Genomic DNA, 19048 nt, shown 5'->3' with positions numbered 1-19048 from the left:
GATCGGGCGCGCTGCAGTGATAGCACAGAGGGCTCTGATTGGCAGTACGCCAGACGTCGCTCTTCCGAGGGGGGACCTGAAAAGGGTGAGGGGGACCTGAAAAAGGTGAGGAAGGAGTGGTTGGCGGCGAGTGTGGACAGGTGTATCGGGGCGACTTGGAGGCGGCGGTGGACACCGAACGGCTGCGGCGTATGTCATCATCTGGGGTGTTGTGTTCGGTTGAAGAGGGTCGATCTGGCGGTGTGAGCGCCTGTTGGACCTCTTCGCGAATATTGTCCGAAATGGAAGAAACCTGCGGCGACTGCGGGGCTGGAAAGAGCTTTTGAAGCTCTTCGCGTACGACGGTCCGGATGGTCTCCCGAAGGACGTCGAGGCTAGAAGCATCGACACCGCTGGTAGCCATCAGCGACGGCGGACGCTCGTACTGTCTGGATCGCACGTCGAGCAACTTCTCCATCGTACTGGCTTCGGAAACAAATTCGGCGACTGTTCTGGGTGGGCCTCGAACTAACGCAGCGAAGATCTGCTCCTTGATACCCTTCATAAGAAAACGCAGCTTCTTCTCTTCGGACATGTTGGGATCAGCCCGGCAGAAGAGCTTGGCCATGTCCTCGGAGTAAACGAGGACGCTCTCGTTTGTAGTTAGACGCGTGTCTGGAGGAGCAGCTCGGAACGTTCTTTCAGGAGTACGGTGGTAAAAGCCTACAAAAACTGAGTCTTGAAGGAACCCCCCATTGTTATTGTGGCCTCTCGGTTCTCAAACCAAGTACGAGCTGCACCCTCCAGCGAAAAAAAACACGTGCTGCAGCTTCGAGTCCTCAGCCCAGCTGTTGCATTGGGCTACGCGCTCGAACTTCTGCAGCCAGTCCTCCGGGTCCTCGCCTGGAAAACCTGAAAGGTGGGTGGCTCGCGTGGCTGCTGCAGCACGACGGGCAGCGAATGGATGGCATCCGGCATGCTGACGGGGGTTTGTGTGGACACTGATGGTCGCGCTGAATCGGAGGTCAGTGTCCTCACGGTCGGACGAAACTGCAGAGGACCGAACTTTTGTTGCAGTCCTTGCAGCCGCCGGCTACCTTGGCGGGTGGGCGTAACTTCGACTTTCAAAGATTCAGGCGGGCTGGAGTCCCGGCTTCCTGGAGGGGTCCTGGGCATGTGGTGCGCTACCCAGCACCTCCACCAAGATGTCACGCGTGAATTCGGGAGATCACTGATTACAAGAGACAGCGGCGGGCTTCGACGAACGTCTTGACCACAGCTCCAGCTCCAGATCGCAAATAATTCAATCGCGTGCTTCAGGTCAGCGTTAAGAGAACATGCGGAATGCACTGTGTCAATATAATACCGAGCTCATGATTCCCTTGCGCTTGTGTGTTCTTAGAAGGGGAATTTTCGGGGAGAAATCTGGTTTAACATGATTTTAAGGAAATCTGTTCCGGGTGCAAGAATGGGGCAAAATCAGGTTTTACCCTTAAAGGAAGGGCTCTAATGCATACGGCAAAGAGTGTAGCCTCGTTTAGCGTCTTGATATGCTTGGTGATCGGGACCGAGGTCTTCACCGCATGAGGATGAAGTGAGCAGACTACGGAGGGAAGCCTTTAGGAGAATTAGCAAGCTTGGAGGTTTATTTTACATATCTACAACATAAACAGGGAGACCAAAAGTCGGAAATGATGTGCTCTGAAACACGCCAGATGGCGGCTTAAATACAATTGATTTTCCCCAGGCACCTGGCCAGGGAATCCGGTAGCTGGTTGAGCGTCCAATGGGCCTTTAACCTCTTCATAGCCTCCGCCCTCACCACGTGACCGCGCACAGCGCACAGAAACACACACAGGCAAGAAGGAATCCTGGCGCCTTGCGGTCGCGGACTGCGGTTTCCCACGAGCTGACCAGGTCCAAAAGGTCGTTGGCTCCTTATTATGCGGCGATCACTTCCGCGGGAAACACGAGTTCTGAGGGTCCACACCGGTGAACTATAGGTAAACTCTTCCGAAAGGAAGGGCGAATTAGCCGTGTCCACCGCATGCGCACCCCCGCTTTGTCGGGCCGCTCAGATGCAAACGGGCGAGCTGCAGCGGCGACGGCCCATATTTCCTGAAAACCCCCCAGCAGCCGACGCAGCTGATGACGTTGGCGGCGGCTTGTTCACCACCTCGACGCCTGCTGTGCTGCCCTGGACGTGAGTGCGGCTTCCCTGCTGCCCTCCGCCCTCCCCGCGCGAGCTGGTGCGTGCGGAGCCCCGAAGCGCCGTCTTCCATGGCGGTATCCAGCGTTTTTCCCCCTGCTGCTGTCCTGACGCAGCCCCCGGCGGTACGGCCAGGCCCGCATCCCGTGATCCTGGACACGGCCGCCGGTCCTTGTGCGCCAGCCCGCTGACGCCCCAGCTGTAACCACAGCTCCTACGCGCCGCCGGAAACGGCGGTTTTTCAGCGCACCCGGCCGCGCTGCAACCCTGTAGCAGTTTACCCCGCGGTCCTCACCGGCCGCCACGTGGTGGCCTCCTGTAGCCAACCCCGGCTGAGCTGCAGTCCTCGCCCACCTCCGCCCTGCCTTTCGGCCGGTCCGGGGTCATGGGCTGCTTGCCTCCTGCAAGCCCCCGACGCGCGCGCACCACTCCCAGCGCGTGCCGTTCACCCTCCCCTCCCCAGTTGTGGCTGCTGCTGCTGCTGCTGCGGGGACCTGCCTTCCTGGACACCACGGACCACCAGCGCGCGACGCAAGCGGACATCCCCCTCCCCACATCCCCTCTCCCCATCCCCGCTCCAAGCTGTGCCCCCCCACGTAGCCACAAGAAGAAATGGGAGGGGGGGGGGGGGGTTGGCCAACACCCTCTAAATACTTTCTTCAGGCCTCTCCAGGCCCTCCTTTCCACACGCGCTACGTCACGCCAAGTGTCCGGTCAGGCTGCTCACCAAGCGCGGCTCCGCTCCGCTCGGTTGTCTCCCTCGATGTGCTCGCGCTTGCCCGGGCAAGCACAGACACGAACGCAGTCTTGCAGTGAGCGTCTAGCTGCTGCTTGAGTCTTTCAGCCTGGCGTTGGGTGCATTTCCGTTCGCTCCTCGCACGGCTGTGTCTGTTTCGTGTGGCCGTTTCTTGTGTGGCGTGCGTACCTGTGCTAGCGCACGAATGGGAAACTGATTGCCTGCCGTGTAGCGAGTGCAACTTCGTGAAACATGGGCCGGTGCTGTGTTCCCGGGTGCCGCGGGAACTACCAGAATGGTCCCAAAGTACGTGTTTATTGCTTCCCAAGAGACGAAGTACGAAGAAAAGCCTGGTTGCGAGCCATTCCACGGAAGGATTTCACACCTACAGAGCATTCGAGGGTAAGACTCTGAAATATTGCTTAATAGGCGCTGGTAATTATCTTAGTTGTGAGCTGTCGCTCCCGGAAAGGCATGCTGTCTTTGTAGGCAATGATATCACTTCTTACACTTATGTATGAATTGTCCAGGAAGCATTTAGTTCTGTGGATGTGCATAAGGCTTGTGTAAAAGCTGTGTAAATATGTAAAAGCTGTTCACTATTCAGACTCTTTTTACTTAGTGTTTTAGGCAATGGAGAGTCATGGCGAATGGCCTTGCTTCATTTTCTCGTGCAGGTGTGTGAACTGCACTTCCACGCAGGCGACTTCATTACGACGTTGTCACACCAAGATGAACTGACAGGGAAAATAATAGAGGTGAAGCGTGACAGGCTACAGTTGAAGATTGATGCTGCGCCTTCTGTTTTTCCAAACTGCCCAAAATACTTGTCCTCAACGCCTGGACGGAGTGAATCGCCAGAGACGAAAAAAGCAAGAAGGGAAAACGCTGCTTTGCAGGAGGCTATGAGGAAGTCACTTCAGTCTAATGAGCTTGAACAGAAAAGAAACAAAGTTTCATCTTACGAGGAGTTCAAATCTAAGTTGCCTGGAATCTGCAACACGAAATTCTGGACCGTTTCTGTCGATGAGCAGTGCGTTAGGTTCCTTCTCATCGAGAATGATCCTTCACCTAATGTGAAATGCGCCTTGGTAGTTCTCCCTGATCTGTCACTTTCTGTTTTCTTGAATGGAGTGAAGCTTCTGTCGCTTCCTTCAGGCAGGATTCTGCCAGCTCAAGTATGCGACACCTCCAGCCTGTCCTTGCTGCTAGAAGAACTCGAGATAGGCTTGCATAATATACCTGAGGTGACGAAAGAGTCGAAACATACTAAAGTATTGCAGTTTGTCGGTTCACTGCTTGCAGACCTCATTGAGGACAGTGATACGACGAAAGAACAGTCTTCTTTGCTGAAATTTCTGGTTGAGCAGATAGAGCTTCTCCTCGCGAAACAGCATGTGTATAGCGCAGAGCTGCTGGTATTCGCCAGTATTTTGAATTCAATTTCTCCTCACGCATATCACTTCACAAGAGCTGCATCAAGAATCATTCTGCCCCATCCTTCCACACTGCGCCGTGTTTGCTCAAATTACAAAGCTGACCCTCTTGTGGAGCAAAATCAACCGCACTGTCTCTCCTACATCCGAGAACGAGTCAAATCAATGAAAGACCACGAGAAGACAGTGACCCTGATGATCGATGAGATCCACATAAAACCATACTTCGACTACAAAGGGGGCACAATAGTAGGATCGTCGGTTCATTCAACGGAACCAGCAACAACAGCCCATGTGTTCATGGTACAATCACTCCTTTCTGCAAACAAGGACGTCATTCACATATTACCTGTGAGCAAACTGAGCGCAGAAATTTTGCACGAGCATGCTAAGAACATAATCATTAATGTTGAGAAAATGGGGCTCAAAATTATCGCTGTGATAACGGACAACAATGCTCTGAACCGCAAGATGATGTCGTTATTTGCTACAAGTCCTCAGGTGAGCATTGTCTATCCCCATCCAGCCGATAACGCTCGCCCTCTTTTCTACGTGGTCGATCCTGTGCATCTCTTGAAGTGCATTAGGAACAATTGGATTAACCAGAAAAACCCTGGAACATGCCTCTATTTCCCTGAAATGGACTTGAGTGGAGCAATGCCCGAAGGGCCTCCTCGTATGAAAGCTGCTTCTTTCGCAGCTGTGCGGCAGCTTTATTCTTCAGAGAAGACGTCGCTTGTGAAGGCTGCTTACAGACTGAACGCAAAAGCCGTGAATCCAACCTCAATGGAGCGGCAAAATGTAAAGCTCGCTCTCGACGTCATTAATCAGTTTGTTTCAAATGCCCTCAGGACACATGGTTCCGCGTTCAAGATTCCTCAAGCTGAGTCGACTGCTCTTTTCATTGACGTTATCCTCACATGGTGGCAAATAGTCAATGTTAAGACCCCTTGCAAAGGCCAGAGGCTAAGGGACAGCATGCAAGACCCTGTAAGGTCTGTTGATGACACACAGTTAGCTTTCCTGAGCGGCGTTGTGGACTGGTTGGACGCTTGGGCAAGAATAAACATCACCAGTGGCTCGCTGACGAAAGAGACTCACAGTGCTTTGCGACTGACATGCTATTCTCTGGTAGAACTCTCGCGCTACTGCTTAGAAGAACTTCACTTCAAGTACGTACTGCTGGGCAAATTTCAGACGGATGCGCTAGAAGACCGGTTCGGCCGTTACCGCCAGCTGGCAGGATCACAGTACCACATTTCCGTGCGTCAGCTCTACGAATGTGAGAAGAAGCTTCGTCTTCAAAAACTTTTGACATTTCCACGCGAGGAAACAGAGTTTGAAGACGTAAGTGAGGATCTTGTCCCATGCAACTTTTCTGTGGCTGTCAGCGACGACGATATTACACACGCCCACTCTGACATGGATGCTATTGTCTACATTGCAGGATACGCTGCTCATGCTGCTTTAAAGAAGCTTTCATGTTCTGCTTGCTTCAGCACATTGGTGATTGAAAATCGAGAGATCGAAGCGGAAAATACTGCCATGATAGCTAACCTGTCGAGAGGAGGGCTGAAGTTTCCCCAGCCATGCACAGTTCACATGGTACTGATGACTAAACTAGTTGCAGAGAAGTTGTCTTTTGGAGCAACCGCGGAAGATTTTCTCTCCTGTAGAAATCAACGTGGTGTCGTGATTTCACAGACGATTTCCCTCCTGGACGAACACGACATTGAGACATGTGAAAATGGCCACACTGCACAAACTCTCCTGCGCTTGGTAGTACGCGTTGCAACCAACGTTGTTCTAAACAACTTTTGCAAACTAAGAAATGATGCCATACAAGACAATGCGCAGCAGAAGGCCGCAGCCCGGAAAGCAGCAACGCTTAAGAAGAAGTAAGTTTTATTCCCAAGCAATAAAAATGCTTTGCGCACACTTCATTGCTGGTGTCTCGTCGTTTTTTATTGTAAGGGTCAGATTAGCTGTACAAATACTCAACAGCGCAACATTATTGTGAGTGTCATTATTGCTGTGTGTGAAAGCTTTAAGCAAAACACAATACAGAATAAAACTAACACAATGCGCAGTAGACGGTGTTTTTTTTTTCAATGTTCACGAACTTCTACTTTAACAACTAGATATACGCATGTGCGGTCTGTGCGGATGGATTTTACCGCACGGCAGACATCATGTACGTGATAGAACCTAATAATTAGATGATTAATTGAAATTAACTAATCAATTTTTTATTATAATGACCAATAATGCGAAATTGGCGGCCGTATGCTAAATTGTTTATTATAAAAAACTGTATTAGCAGCTCGAACTTTCTTGACAATAAGGTGTTCTGCAATAAAAAAAATATATAAAGCAGATAAAATGATAGCCTAAGGCGCGCACAAACTAGCGAATTTCTTTTCTGCAGCAACGACAAAAATGAAAATGAAGGAATCACTTATAAGGCAGCTACGTACGGCAGTACCCGAATAGTGCAGACGGGCGCGGCGCGCTGAAATCGCGGAGCGCGGGGCCTGCACGGTCCCTTGGCGTGACGTCACGCGGCCGGTGGAGAGGCCTTAGCATTGAGAGGGTGTTGGGTTGGCGCCGCTCGGGGTCTCCTCTGCCGGTCCACGGGAGAGCACACGGCGGGAGATTGAAAACTAAACATTTTGACAAATTTGCCTGTCTGGTTGGGTTTGAAGACATAATAAACTGCACATCTCCAACCAAAAATTTTAATTTTAGCCCAACGTTTCGAAGACGACTTGGCTCCTTCATCAGGGGTGGCTGAGGGCGGTAGCTAGCGTCTTTTAAGTATAGAGGGGAGGAGGGGGTCAAAGGAACGACAGCTGGGATGCGAAAGGCGTGGGGGATGGGGAGGAAGGGGGAGGGGGGTTAGTCGCGTTGTCGCAATGCGGGGGGGGGGGGGGGGGGGTGCGGTCAATGGCGACTTTTTTTCGTTGATTTGAAGAGCGAAGTCCCTGGATATACACTGGGGGCAGGTTTCCTTTTGTGTGGTTGATGTTACTCGCGGTGGTTTGGATGTGTGCGGGAGATGCGCCGCATTCCACATCACCGGCGGAAGGGATTAGATGCCTTTGTTCACGCCGTCGCCGTCGCCAGAAGCCGCCCGCACGCCAACGTTTCTTGTGTCCTCTCCGAACTACAGCGCCTTTGGTTCATGGAGGTATACCTCGATGGCGCCTGGCTGGCTGGTCTGTTCCCGCTGTCTGGGCCTCCGATCACAACAGTATCTAGAACAGAGCGATGCACTAACAGAGGCCGCACTATGCGCCACTGCAGGCGCGTGTTAACGTCAGACATTTACCAGATAAGCAACTGCACGACACTTGTCGAGTCATGCGACAATTAAGTGCTTGGTAAATCTCCTCAGCGATTTGACGACCAAGCTGTGTTTGCTCCAACAAAGAAACGGCAAGGCAGTTCTAGGGCAAGTCACCCTAACGGAACCAGAAATTAATTTTAGCTCGTTTAGTACGCCACCAAAATGGGCGCCACAGCGTACAGACCAACGCACTCAGAGATTTCTTCAGTCTGGCCTGTCGGAAACAGCACGCGTCATTAGTACATCATAGTGATAAGCTAGACAGGGTGCAGCTGGACAATCATTTAACTCCGAGGCGGACGGAACATATCGCTCAACCTCTTTTATCGCCTCGGTTTCAATCTTATCCGTTGCTTTTCTCGCTCAAAACAGGCACTATAAATTTCTGTTGGTCCAGCTTCCTTATCATTCATTTTTTAATTGTTTTTTGTGTGCGAGCGTGTGTGTGGGAGACGGGGGGGGGGGGGTGCTTTGGGCTGAGGGGTCGCATAGAAAAAGAAAGCTGATACCCACATGTACAATATATCAGATAAGTAGAAGCACACGCCGCTTCGCGAAAATCATGACTAAGGCGACTGGTCTCGCGAAAACAATTGTATCACGGTGAGAGTGCTTTCCATTTAAGGTCGGCGCCTTTCGTTTTGTCAGCTACACGCATTTCATCGGGGAAAACGAGGCTTCGGCAACGTTAGAATACTTTGGCATGTGTAAGTCCCCGTGCCGAACGAGCACGCATCTGACACGTATCCTGAAAAACGTGTAACGCCCGGTAGGGCCAGTAACGGCTCAGCTGAGGTAGTAAAGCAGTGATAAAGGCGTCCCTATAGTAAACCTTCGGAGACGGCGAGGGAAGGCTCTTTAAAGAAAAAAAAATTAGCCAATGGTGCCGAGGGGGTTTATATAAAGAAAGGCGGTAACAGAAGAGTGCATAAAATATGATTACATACAGCGTTGTACACCTAAAAGAAAATTAGTAAACGATTACAATTCCAATTACAAATACTCCAGCTGAAATTTAACTGATTGCAGTAGTCAGCTACTGCCAGTAACTGACCAGTAACGGTCCCAGTAACAATAACAGTGACCAGTAACAGTACCAGTAACAGTCAGTTAAAGTAACTGAACAATTGCACAGAGTGATCGATTACTATTGTGTTATTTTCCTTCCAAATTTTACTGCCATAACACAAATTTACTCAGACTAAAATGAACTACTCCAGCTTGCTTGTTATTTTGTAGCACGTCAATTGTTAATTTTCAGGACGAGCTCTCCTTCGTCGCTAAACCTCGCACATTTTCTCGTGAAGAGATCAGCAGCTACACTGAGCACCCGTTAAGTGCATGCGCCGGAGGGAAGGGCGGCATTATAACGTATGAGCACCAGCTCTTATGTGTGCAATGCTTCGCTGCTAGTGTCCCCAAGTGCCGCGCTTCGCTGTTGCTCCCTGCTTTGTGCGGAAGCTTCCGCTGTAGTGGGAGGTAAGTTGCGGCGCCGGCCATATGGCAGGCCGGTGGGGACACCTGCAGAGCAGTCACGTGATATTTCTCGGGACGAAAACTGCCGTAATCAAGATGGCGGTGGCCCGGTTGTGGTGCGGACAGGATGGCGCGCGATGCTTCTCCGCAGCCGGTCCGTTGTCGCTATGCCACGAATTAAACATCCTCGCTAGCACCAGTGTTTGCAGTCACTTGAGTTTCTCAAAGGTGTACCGTTGGTTAAAACTTGAATTGGGGAAAAAAGTAACTGATGACCAGTAATCAATTACAGAAAAAAGTAATTGGATTACTCGAACGTTACCGTTTGAAAACGTAATGGATTAATCACAGAACTGCAAAAAATGCCATTACAGGTAATAAACTACTTGTAATACGTTACACACAACTCTGGTTACAGAATAAGCATGAATAAGCCTATATTTCAAGCGGAGATAAAAAGATTTTAAAGTTAATCTTTTGCCGGAGGTCAAATATCGTGCAGATAGGCAAACAAAAACGTCAGTGCATGGCGCGGCTTCGAAGGCCAGGACAAAGGACTCGAAACTGTCAGTGGCATCTGTTTAAGTGTCTCAATTTGAAATTCGCAGTATGCCGCCAAATCTACAAGGTGCTACACGCGTATTCGAAATTCTAAAAACCGATATGGCGGTCATACTAACGATCGGCTCCAAATCTCTAATTGCAACCATGCGCCTAACTCTAATAGTTAAAAAGTTATTTATTGGAAATCAGTTAAGATGATTCGCCTGTTTGCTGGTATCCGCCAACCCAGGCAACACCATGCCGCAAAACCCATATTTTTACCCCCTATTTTTATAACTGTATATTTTTGAAGTTTACGAAAAATCTTCTCTGAAACGCCCGGTACAGTGTAGTACCACTTACCTTCTATCAGCCCCCCTCTTTCCTTCCCCTGCCCTCTCCCTTTATTTCCGCTAGCCGGAGCTCAGGTGCTTTATTACAAATAAAACCATTAATAATAATAAAAAATAACCCTGTAAATAGTTTCCTTGGAGCCGGCGAGGAAGCTCAGGGAGTGAATTCAGTGGCAGCGCACGTAGAAAGAACGGACTCTTGCTGGTGTTTGGTTTATGGTGGTTTATCGTCCCAAAGCGACTCAGGCTATGAGAGACGCCGTAGTGAAGGGCTCCGGAAATTTCGACCACCTGGGGTTCTTTAACGTGCACTGACATCGCAAAGTACCCGGGCCTCTAGAATTTCGCCTTCATCGGAATTCGGCCACCGCGGCCGGGATCGAACCCGCGTCTTTTGGGTCAGCAGCTGAGCGCCATAACCACTTAGCCACCGCGGCGGCTTTCTTGCTGGTGTATATTATGGCGAAATAAACAGTTGGAAGTCAGCGCTCTTTACTGTTGTGTCCTATCCAGTCCCTTCTTTCTACCTGCGCTGCCGCTGAAGTCGTGTTTAACCAACTAGCCCAACAAGCATCCTCAAGCTCAGGGAGGGAAAAACAAAGCCACACGTCGCAGTAGCAATATCCCAAGCCGCGCGTATATAAGCAAAGAAAATACGCAGGCGAGAATGGTCAGCCAGCTTGCATTTACGCTCTGCTCATTCACTGCGTAGGTTAGGCGTCTTGAGGGATGACACACTCAGTTCCTTTAAACTGCGCTCTAAAACCTTTTTATTTTTCTTAAATTCAATTCGGATCTTGTCAGGCGCAGCGTCAAATGGCCAGATCCTTGTGTTAGTGGGGTACAGCACGCCGCTTGAGCCAATGATGAAGGATGTAAATATAAAAAAAAATTAAACAGAATTGGAATGAAATATTTGTATTATTTCGACCCTGACAGCATTTACATGGGTGCGGGGACATCTTCAGCGCAGTTTGCTGAAACACTGAAAGTTCGCAGTCTTTTTTTTTAATAACAAAGCAGCATTGTAAGCTATGAGCCACACGCTGCAGTGTGAGGCTCTGGATTAATCTGGGGCAGCTGGGGATCTCTGACGTGCACCGACATTGCACAGCTCACGGGCGTTTCCGGATTTCGCCTCCATCGAAATAGGGCTCGCAGCCGCAGGAATCGAAGTCGTGAACTTGCATAGCCCTTATCTATACGGCGGGAACCGTACGCGGTCCACCGTCGGTTTTAGAAGGAATAGGGGGCCGGCATCGGCCCCTCATGAGCGGTAACGGTGCTATTGAAGAAGTACTGCATACGCTAGCCTCCCTCAATTTTATTAGTAGAGCTCAATAAATGCATTGTGCGTATAGGGCACGGTGACGACTTCCAAGGATTTCTCATAAATGCCTCCCTCAGGTAGTCCAAACTAGTTAGGAGCCTCCCATTACAATGTGCATCTAACTTGATTGTATCTTTGCGGAACAAAAATTCCGTAACAACTTTAAAACAAAGCTACCGACCTCGTTGTATCACGAACTTTTGATTGGGGCGAGAAAAATTAAATAATAAATCGCCTATTCGTTCTCTAACTTGCCTAAAAAGCCAAAGAGGCAAGTGACCACTCTTACAAAGCGCAATCTCTTTAATGACCCACACAATAAGCACCGGCAGTTTTGCTACGCACCCACCAGTCACCGTGTCTCCCGACGCGAAGAACAAATTACGGAATTACAGCGCAGAAACGCGATGGCAATGAAATACAGGACTGCACTGGCGCATCTACCCAGTAATGAGTCGGCCGCAAATCTCGAAGTGACCGCCACAGCCGCGAGTTACAAACGTGGCGAACATTCTATCCACTTGAAAGATAACGTAGTCAAGAGCGCAAAGTAAAAAAAAAACGCGATATCTTTATCGGCTTCCACCGACGTCGTCGCTGAGTGCGCCCGAGCGTGAAGGAACTCACAGGGATCTAAAGTGAATGACCTCGTCTGGCCAGCAATTTTTTTATTTTCCTCGAAAGACATTCATCTCCATTGGTATTCGCGCCTGGCCTTGCCGAAAACCGCAAAAAACTCGGCCCGCCGCTGTAAGAAAACTTTGTGAAAGGTTGTCTTCGAGAAGGTGAAGTCAGCCTCTGAAAAGCCCGAGAACCCAGCAAGGCGCGAACCACGGATGCAAGAGAGTGGGAGAAAATGAGACATGAGACATTAAAACGTGCATTGGAATTAATTGGATATTTAGCCGAAATGGCCCGCCATGTGTGTGCTGCAACTTATAATTAATGCAATTTGTTTTTCTCAAGCAGAGAAGAAAAAAATTGCGAAGTGGGCCTTGCTGAACAAGGGAGCAGTCAAAAAGGAGCGAAGTTCAGCACACTCTCATTTTCGGTACTGCGTGCCGCATCACCGAAGTAGCGTATGGATTTAACGTATTTATTACAATCAGTTCTCCGTCTTAACTATGAAAAGTTCAAGACGGTTTGCTCTGTGAGTTTTTACCCGAAAATTATTCAAAATTCGGAAAATTGGCAGCATGGTGACGCCATCTCTCTAGACAAGCGTGCTCCCCTCTGTATACTATCGGGCCGGAAGGAAACGCGAACGAAGGTTGGGGCTTTGCGCACAGTTAGCAGCACTTTGCGAGCAGTCATGGCCACAAGGTGGGATGGACAGCTGGGCTAGTCGGTAACTGCATACTGTGGACATAACAGCGCGAACCAAGCCAAATGACAAGGAAGCAAGGCAGACGAGCCCTGTCCTTTGTCTTGGTTCGCTTTGTTCCGTCCACAATGCGCACAAGGAAACAAGGGTTCGCACTCAATCGCGATGTTCCTTGGCCGCTGCTCGGCGAATTACCGCCTTCGACCAGTGCGGCCGCGTTGCCGCTGCCTCGGCACGTTCGTTGGTTCAACGCACGCATGATGGGCTCTCGTTGCTGTCAAGCCGTTGACCGTGACGGCGCATTTTCGACTCTAATGACCCCTAATGAGCCCTTTTGGATGGCGGTGAGGCAATAACGGGCTTCTCACGTGCTTTGCCGCGGAGCCCATAATCACTCGTGCTGGGCGACTGCAGTGCAGGCTGCCGATACGGCAGCGCGAGCCGAGAAAGAGATAAGAACGCCAGCCGGTGCCCCTAAACGCGTCGTCGGCAATACTACGCAGCGACGAGCCACTATCAGGCGCGTATTGAACTTGGGAACGAGCTGATATATTGGTGGCGCGGCGAAACAGTGAATGGGGCAATCCATCCAGCGACGGCCAAGCACACTGCAGTCACCGTTGGATGCGAACCCCCGTGCACGGTGCTTGCTAGGTGACGTGGACCGTGCCGAAAGCTATGCGCCCCGTCGTTCGCGTTGCACTCCGGTCGGAGAGCTCGCATGTAACGCGTATTTCCGCCCGCAGACGAAGGGATTTTTCACTTTGCTGCGCGAGCAAATCAGTTGTAAGGGGAGACATGAAATAATTTTCGAATAATGTCCGAACAAATATTCCGGTTGCTTTATTGCGCCTTACGCAGGTGCTCTTTCAAAGCGCCACACTGTCTGTCATGCCTGCTAGTTCGGCTCACTTTGTTTTGCCAGTGCGACGCTGTTTGCAGTGACGGGAAGTTTTGTTATGTTCTTTTTTCTGATGTGCTCTCCTTATCGTGGCGGGTACGTGGGTTATCACTTTGTTTACTGAGGACCCTTTCACAAAATTCAAAAAGTCAACTTATCTGGATGGCAAAAACCCCTTTACGGTGGCTGCGCGGCCAACTCCTGTGGACAGAAGCTTGGTGCAGCGCTGGAGACACCTACTGCAAGCCTTACACGTCCTGCGCACGCCTGGCGACCACCCTATCCGCATGCGCTTCATGTCGTCGGGTCCTTGACGGAACCATCACCCGTCAGCTCGGTATTTTGATTCAAAACAAACATTTTCCCAACTACATATATCATCTATGCTTCAAGAAAACGAATTATTTCGTCTTTCAACACAAAAATCAAAGTCTAATTTTCTATAGACATCTATAAAATTTGGGTCATGATCCACAATCTATGAAAAATGTAACATCGGAGTAATACCAGGATTTGTCCAACACCAGCATGGAATCACGCAATTAGTTTCGGTTTCGAAAATGGACGTTGCTCTAAGGAAGTCATAAAAAAATATTATTACTGGCAGCATAATCTGTCTGCACGAAAATGGACGAGAACGGGCAACCAAGGTCATTGCTTCATTAAATTATGTTTACTGCTTTTGCTGGTTGGCATTCCAAATCACCCTATTTGCGATATGAAGGACGCTAAATTCGCACTAAACAAAGAAATCACTACAAAAGTGTAGCACACTCAGAAAAAGCTGATTTCGCAATGTATACAAAATTATGTGCATAGCACTATGAAGGGTTCATCCTCTCATCGCGACCACAGCACATTGCAGATGCATGCAGCAAAGACACGCGACATTATTCAGACTGCAACAATCTCCAGCGTTGCACCTAATTTCCGCCGGGAAAACAGAAAGGGCCACCGTGGGGAGGTTTTCGGTGAGCAGGGTATATTGATTTCAGAGTTCCGGCCATGCGCTCTCTTTGTCGCCGCTCGAGTATGGATGCAAACCGGGGATGGAAACATAAGGTGTCATCATGCAGCCTCAGTGCTGCACGCCTCTGGCCCGTGGCGAAGCATTGTTATCTTTGTATGCTGTCATTCTGACGAGCAGACGTCAGTCCCACAAGAACGCTTGGTTAACGGGAAAGCAGAAACCTGCCGCTGGCCAAGGTTCACCACGTTTGTCGCGCATATTCACGCTCATGGGATGGTTATGTCAGAGTAATTATGCTGTGATTATAAGGCAGCTATGGCGTCGCTTCGGCAATCGCTCAGTGGTGCGCTAGAAACCAGTCCCTTAACAGTTGCCAGGGTGCGCTTGCCCAGGTAGCGGGCATTTATCGGGACTTACAGTACGCGAGGCAAATTATCAAACGTACACTATAGATACACGTGATCACACCACTCTGGCAGGATCCATGTGACGCGCGACAGCTTCTACAATATTTCTCACCGGTCATGGCGTTGTATAGGAGCGCTATCTCAAGAGTTCACTGCCATCTCGATACAGAGCGTGGTATCTGTTTCGGTCGCTGCCGCTGACTTTTCTGTTTGCGGGTACAAGTTCGATCGGCCTTTAAACTACTTTGAGTTCGCAGTTAGCCGGCTTGTCTGTCGTCAGCGGCTGCGTCCGTGCCTGTTGTACTCTGCGACGTGATAGCACAAAATTACTTCCAAAAGCGGATTTCTTACTGCTCGTCTTTCCCTGGTTACTTGAAAACTGACATTGATGATGATGAAATTCTGATGGCGTAAGGGCAGCTTCGGCATAACGTCGTGACACAAGGAGTTTTGGTCTACTGAAGGTGGGTCAGAGACCAATTTTCCAAGCATTTGAACGTAGAGAGGCCGAGCACCACGCCAGGGAAAATCTTGTACCCATTGTTGATCGGACGGTACTCAGCGGCACTGGGGATCGCCCTTACAAAAATGGTCCATAGACAGTCTATACACTTCTTATAGACTCTCTTGCCTTCCTATAGATATATCTTTTTGTCTATTCATAGTCGATAGGCTATCTATAGACAAAATGCTACTAAGAGTGTATGGCCATAAATCTATAGATTGTTTATAGGATTTGTATTGTATAGACTATTCTTTAGGGGTTGTCTATAGAAAGTCTATAGACAATATAGACAGAAGTCTATGGACAGTGTGTAGACTGCGTAAAGAAATTTTTGTAAGGGCGAGCCCCGTGCCTGCCACATGCGAGGCAGATACTCAAAAAAAGAAAGCGCTAGGCCTCTGTTGCGGTGACTACTTTAAAATTGCTACGAGGTTTCCAAACACAATGACCCATGGTTTCATTTCTCAATTTAATAATAATAATAATAATAATAATAATAATAATAATAATAATAATAATAATAATAATAATAATAATAATAATAATAATAATAATAATAATAATAATAATAATAATAATATAATAATAATAATAATAATAATAATAATCTTTATTCGTGCCGACAGGTGTGAAAAGGAGTCGAGGGAAAAAGCCACGGAGCTTGACAGGCCCTCGACCCCTGGTACAAAGATATTGCAAGCAGGGTTTTTCTTTTCACAGAGTTCTTTCCTGGCACGGCACAAGCGAAGTTTACGAAGACAATAATACATGTTTATACAAAAATAACATTATGAGAAAAGAAAATAGGAATAGATTCATAATTGATAAAACCAAGAAAAAAAAGGAGTAAAAAATTATAAACGTGATTTGACATAATATACAAAAAGGGCTTTAAAAGATATGCCATTTAAATCAACGTTGTTGCTTTGCAGTATGGTGAGGTGTTTTGGAAGTTGATAGAATAGCATTTGTTGTCCTCATAGTTTCTATCTGCCATGGAAAAATATTGCGTGTGTTATACGTCTGGTCATTTCTAGTTAATGAGGCCAAAGTTTGCAGTTGTTGCATATTATTTCGTACTCCCTCCTTCTTAAAGCGCGATAATAACTGAAAGCTGTACAAGGAAAATATTTTCACTGCATTTAAAGTTATGAAATAGTTCGTGGTGCTTTGTTCTCTATTTAATTGGAATATGCATCGTATGGCCTTTTTTTGGAGAATAAAGATTTTTTCAAGATTACCCAGGGACGTGGTACCCCATGCAAGGTGACAGTATTGTAGCTTTGAATAAAATGATTTATATAGAAGTTTTTGATATTGACTGGAAGAATAGTTCTGTGCCTATACATTTGCCCTACTACTCGTGCAAATTTTGAAAGAATGCTGTCAATATGGACCATCCCCCAACATTTTTTCATGAAAGATGACACCGAGTGATTTGAAGCGACTTACAATTTCGATTACGTTAGAGTTCAGTACTAGATTTTTCTTTATGATTACGATCTTATACCCCTGTCACAGGGGCACTTTCGATCATCATTGAACTCCATCTGCATCGAGATTTTCGAGCATGCTCGAAACATCCGGTGCTACACGGGCATTTTCAATGCTCATTGAGAAGTTTCCCTCATGTGTGTTAGGTGGCGCCAAATGTTCCGCCGACAGCCATAACATGGTGATGTCCGGCGACATTGTGCAGTCGGGGGCAGCGGCAGCCAAATCCGCAGCCAGACGTGATAGCGGTTGGCGCCGAAACCAAAAGCGTTGTTGTCACAGCTGTGTAGGTTATTATGAGCCTAGAAAGGAAGCGTGAGATTGCTCTTATGATGGTGGAAACCAAAAGCTTTGTTGTCACAGCTGTGTAGGTTATTATGAGTCTAGAAAGGAAGCGTGAGATTGCTCTTATGATGGTGGCGGCTGCTGACCTCGAAGTCGAGATAGAGGCGGCTAAAAGTCAGACAGACGGTGTGAAAACGCGGCTCCTTTTTGCGAACGGGTTGTGTATCGCAGATGCGGTTGCGTGCGATGGTACAGTCCAGTGGGAAAGGTGGATGTACAATCGAAACGAACGCTGGTTCGGGGACACTCTCCCCCACCTCGGTGAGCGGTTCTTTAAACAGGTCTTCCGTGTGACTTTTTCGACGTTCCGGTATATAGTTGAAGCTTGCCGGCCCCTGCTGCAGCGCGTCGACATGAATATGCGGTTGGCCATCTCTGTCGAGAAGCGCGTTGCAGTGGCGATGTACAAGCCGTGCTCCTCGGCAGAGAATAGGTTTGTGGCCAATCATTTCGGCCTGGGGCGATCTACCGTGAACACCATCTGTTGGGAGTTTTGTGACGCCGTAGTGTGCCTACTCGATGACAAGTGGATACACATGCCCTCTTCAGACGCAATGGGTGACCACATTAGAGAGTTCAGTGCAGTTTGCGATTACCCACAAGCGATAGGGGCACTCGACGGTTGCCATTTACCCGTGTCGCCGCCCAAGGAAAGCGCATCAGACTACTACAACTACAAAGGCTGGTGAGTTATCTCATATTTGGCTTATGTAGAGCTTACATGTTGCAGCCATAAAGTGAAGACAAGTCATTGTGCATGTCCATGATTTGTGAATTCTTTTAATGCTGTTTTTTTTCACATGCACAGCATCATGCTGCTCGCCTTGGTAGACCACCGGTACCGCTTTCGGTATGTGAACGTTGGATCACCAGGGCGCTGCCACGATGTCTACATCTACCAACGCTCCCAGCTGGCAGAGTTTATTGAAGGGCCGACATTTCAGGCTCCAGCTGTAGTCATCGGTGGAACAGCTGTGCCTCCACTAATACTCTGCGACCAAGCGTTTCGCCTCACATCCCACTTGATCAAACCCTTCAGCCACAGTGCCCACTTGGATGCCGACATGAAAAAGTTAAAATACCACACGTTGAAGGCTAGAAGGGTAGTCGGGAACACGTTTGGCAGACTGAAGGCAAGATTCAGGTTCTAAATGAAGAGGATGGAGAGCAGCATAGATACAGCTCCACTGGTGATCCGCGCCTGCTGTACGCTGAACAACATCTGTGAAGCGTTTAGCGATCACGCCACGCAAGACTGGACCTCTGATGCACAAGTTTCCGAGGCCCTGTATCAGCAGCCACAGAGTCGCAGATGATCAAACCGCAACTGGTGCTGCAGTACGAGTTGCAATCCTAGAATACTACAAGCAGCGAGCACAGAACTGAGGTAAACTGTGCTATCCATTTACAATAACCGTGTTTGCTGGCTGGCTAGTTGGTGCAATCCATTCACTTTAAGAAACTGTGTGAAAAGATAATGGAACACACAGGAGACGAACACAAAATTTGAAAAGTTATACCTCTTTATAGGCTTCGCAGCCAACACTTTACAAAAAAATGTACGTATCACATTCAACGTAACCAAATCAACAAGATGCGAGGACAAGACAAAAAAGACACTGGCTAGCTTTATTTTGTCATTCCTCTTTGTACGCTGGTCCTGTTGTTTGACCATGAATTACCAACACGCC

General features: G+C 48.6%; 1 protein-coding gene across 1 annotated transcript; it reads left to right on the top strand.

Moving 5' to 3' along the window:
• Positions 1-17710: 17710 nt before the first annotated feature.
• On the top strand, positions 17711-18508 carry LOC144115991 (uncharacterized). Its single transcript, XM_077650647.1, has 2 exons — positions 17711-18042; positions 18166-18508. Exons 1-2 carry the CDS (start codon positions 17711-17713, stop codon positions 18506-18508), a joined length of 675 nt encoding a protein of 224 aa, XP_077506773.1.
• The last annotated feature ends 540 nt before the right edge of the window (positions 18509-19048 follow it).

The sequence above is a fragment of the Amblyomma americanum genome, chromosome 1 (genome assembly GCF_052857255.1).
Source record: "Amblyomma americanum isolate KBUSLIRL-KWMA chromosome 1, ASM5285725v1, whole genome shotgun sequence".
Taxonomy (NCBI): Eukaryota; Metazoa; Arthropoda; class Arachnida; order Ixodida; family Ixodidae; genus Amblyomma; species Amblyomma americanum.
This window is presented reverse-complemented; position numbering and strand designations above follow the sequence as displayed.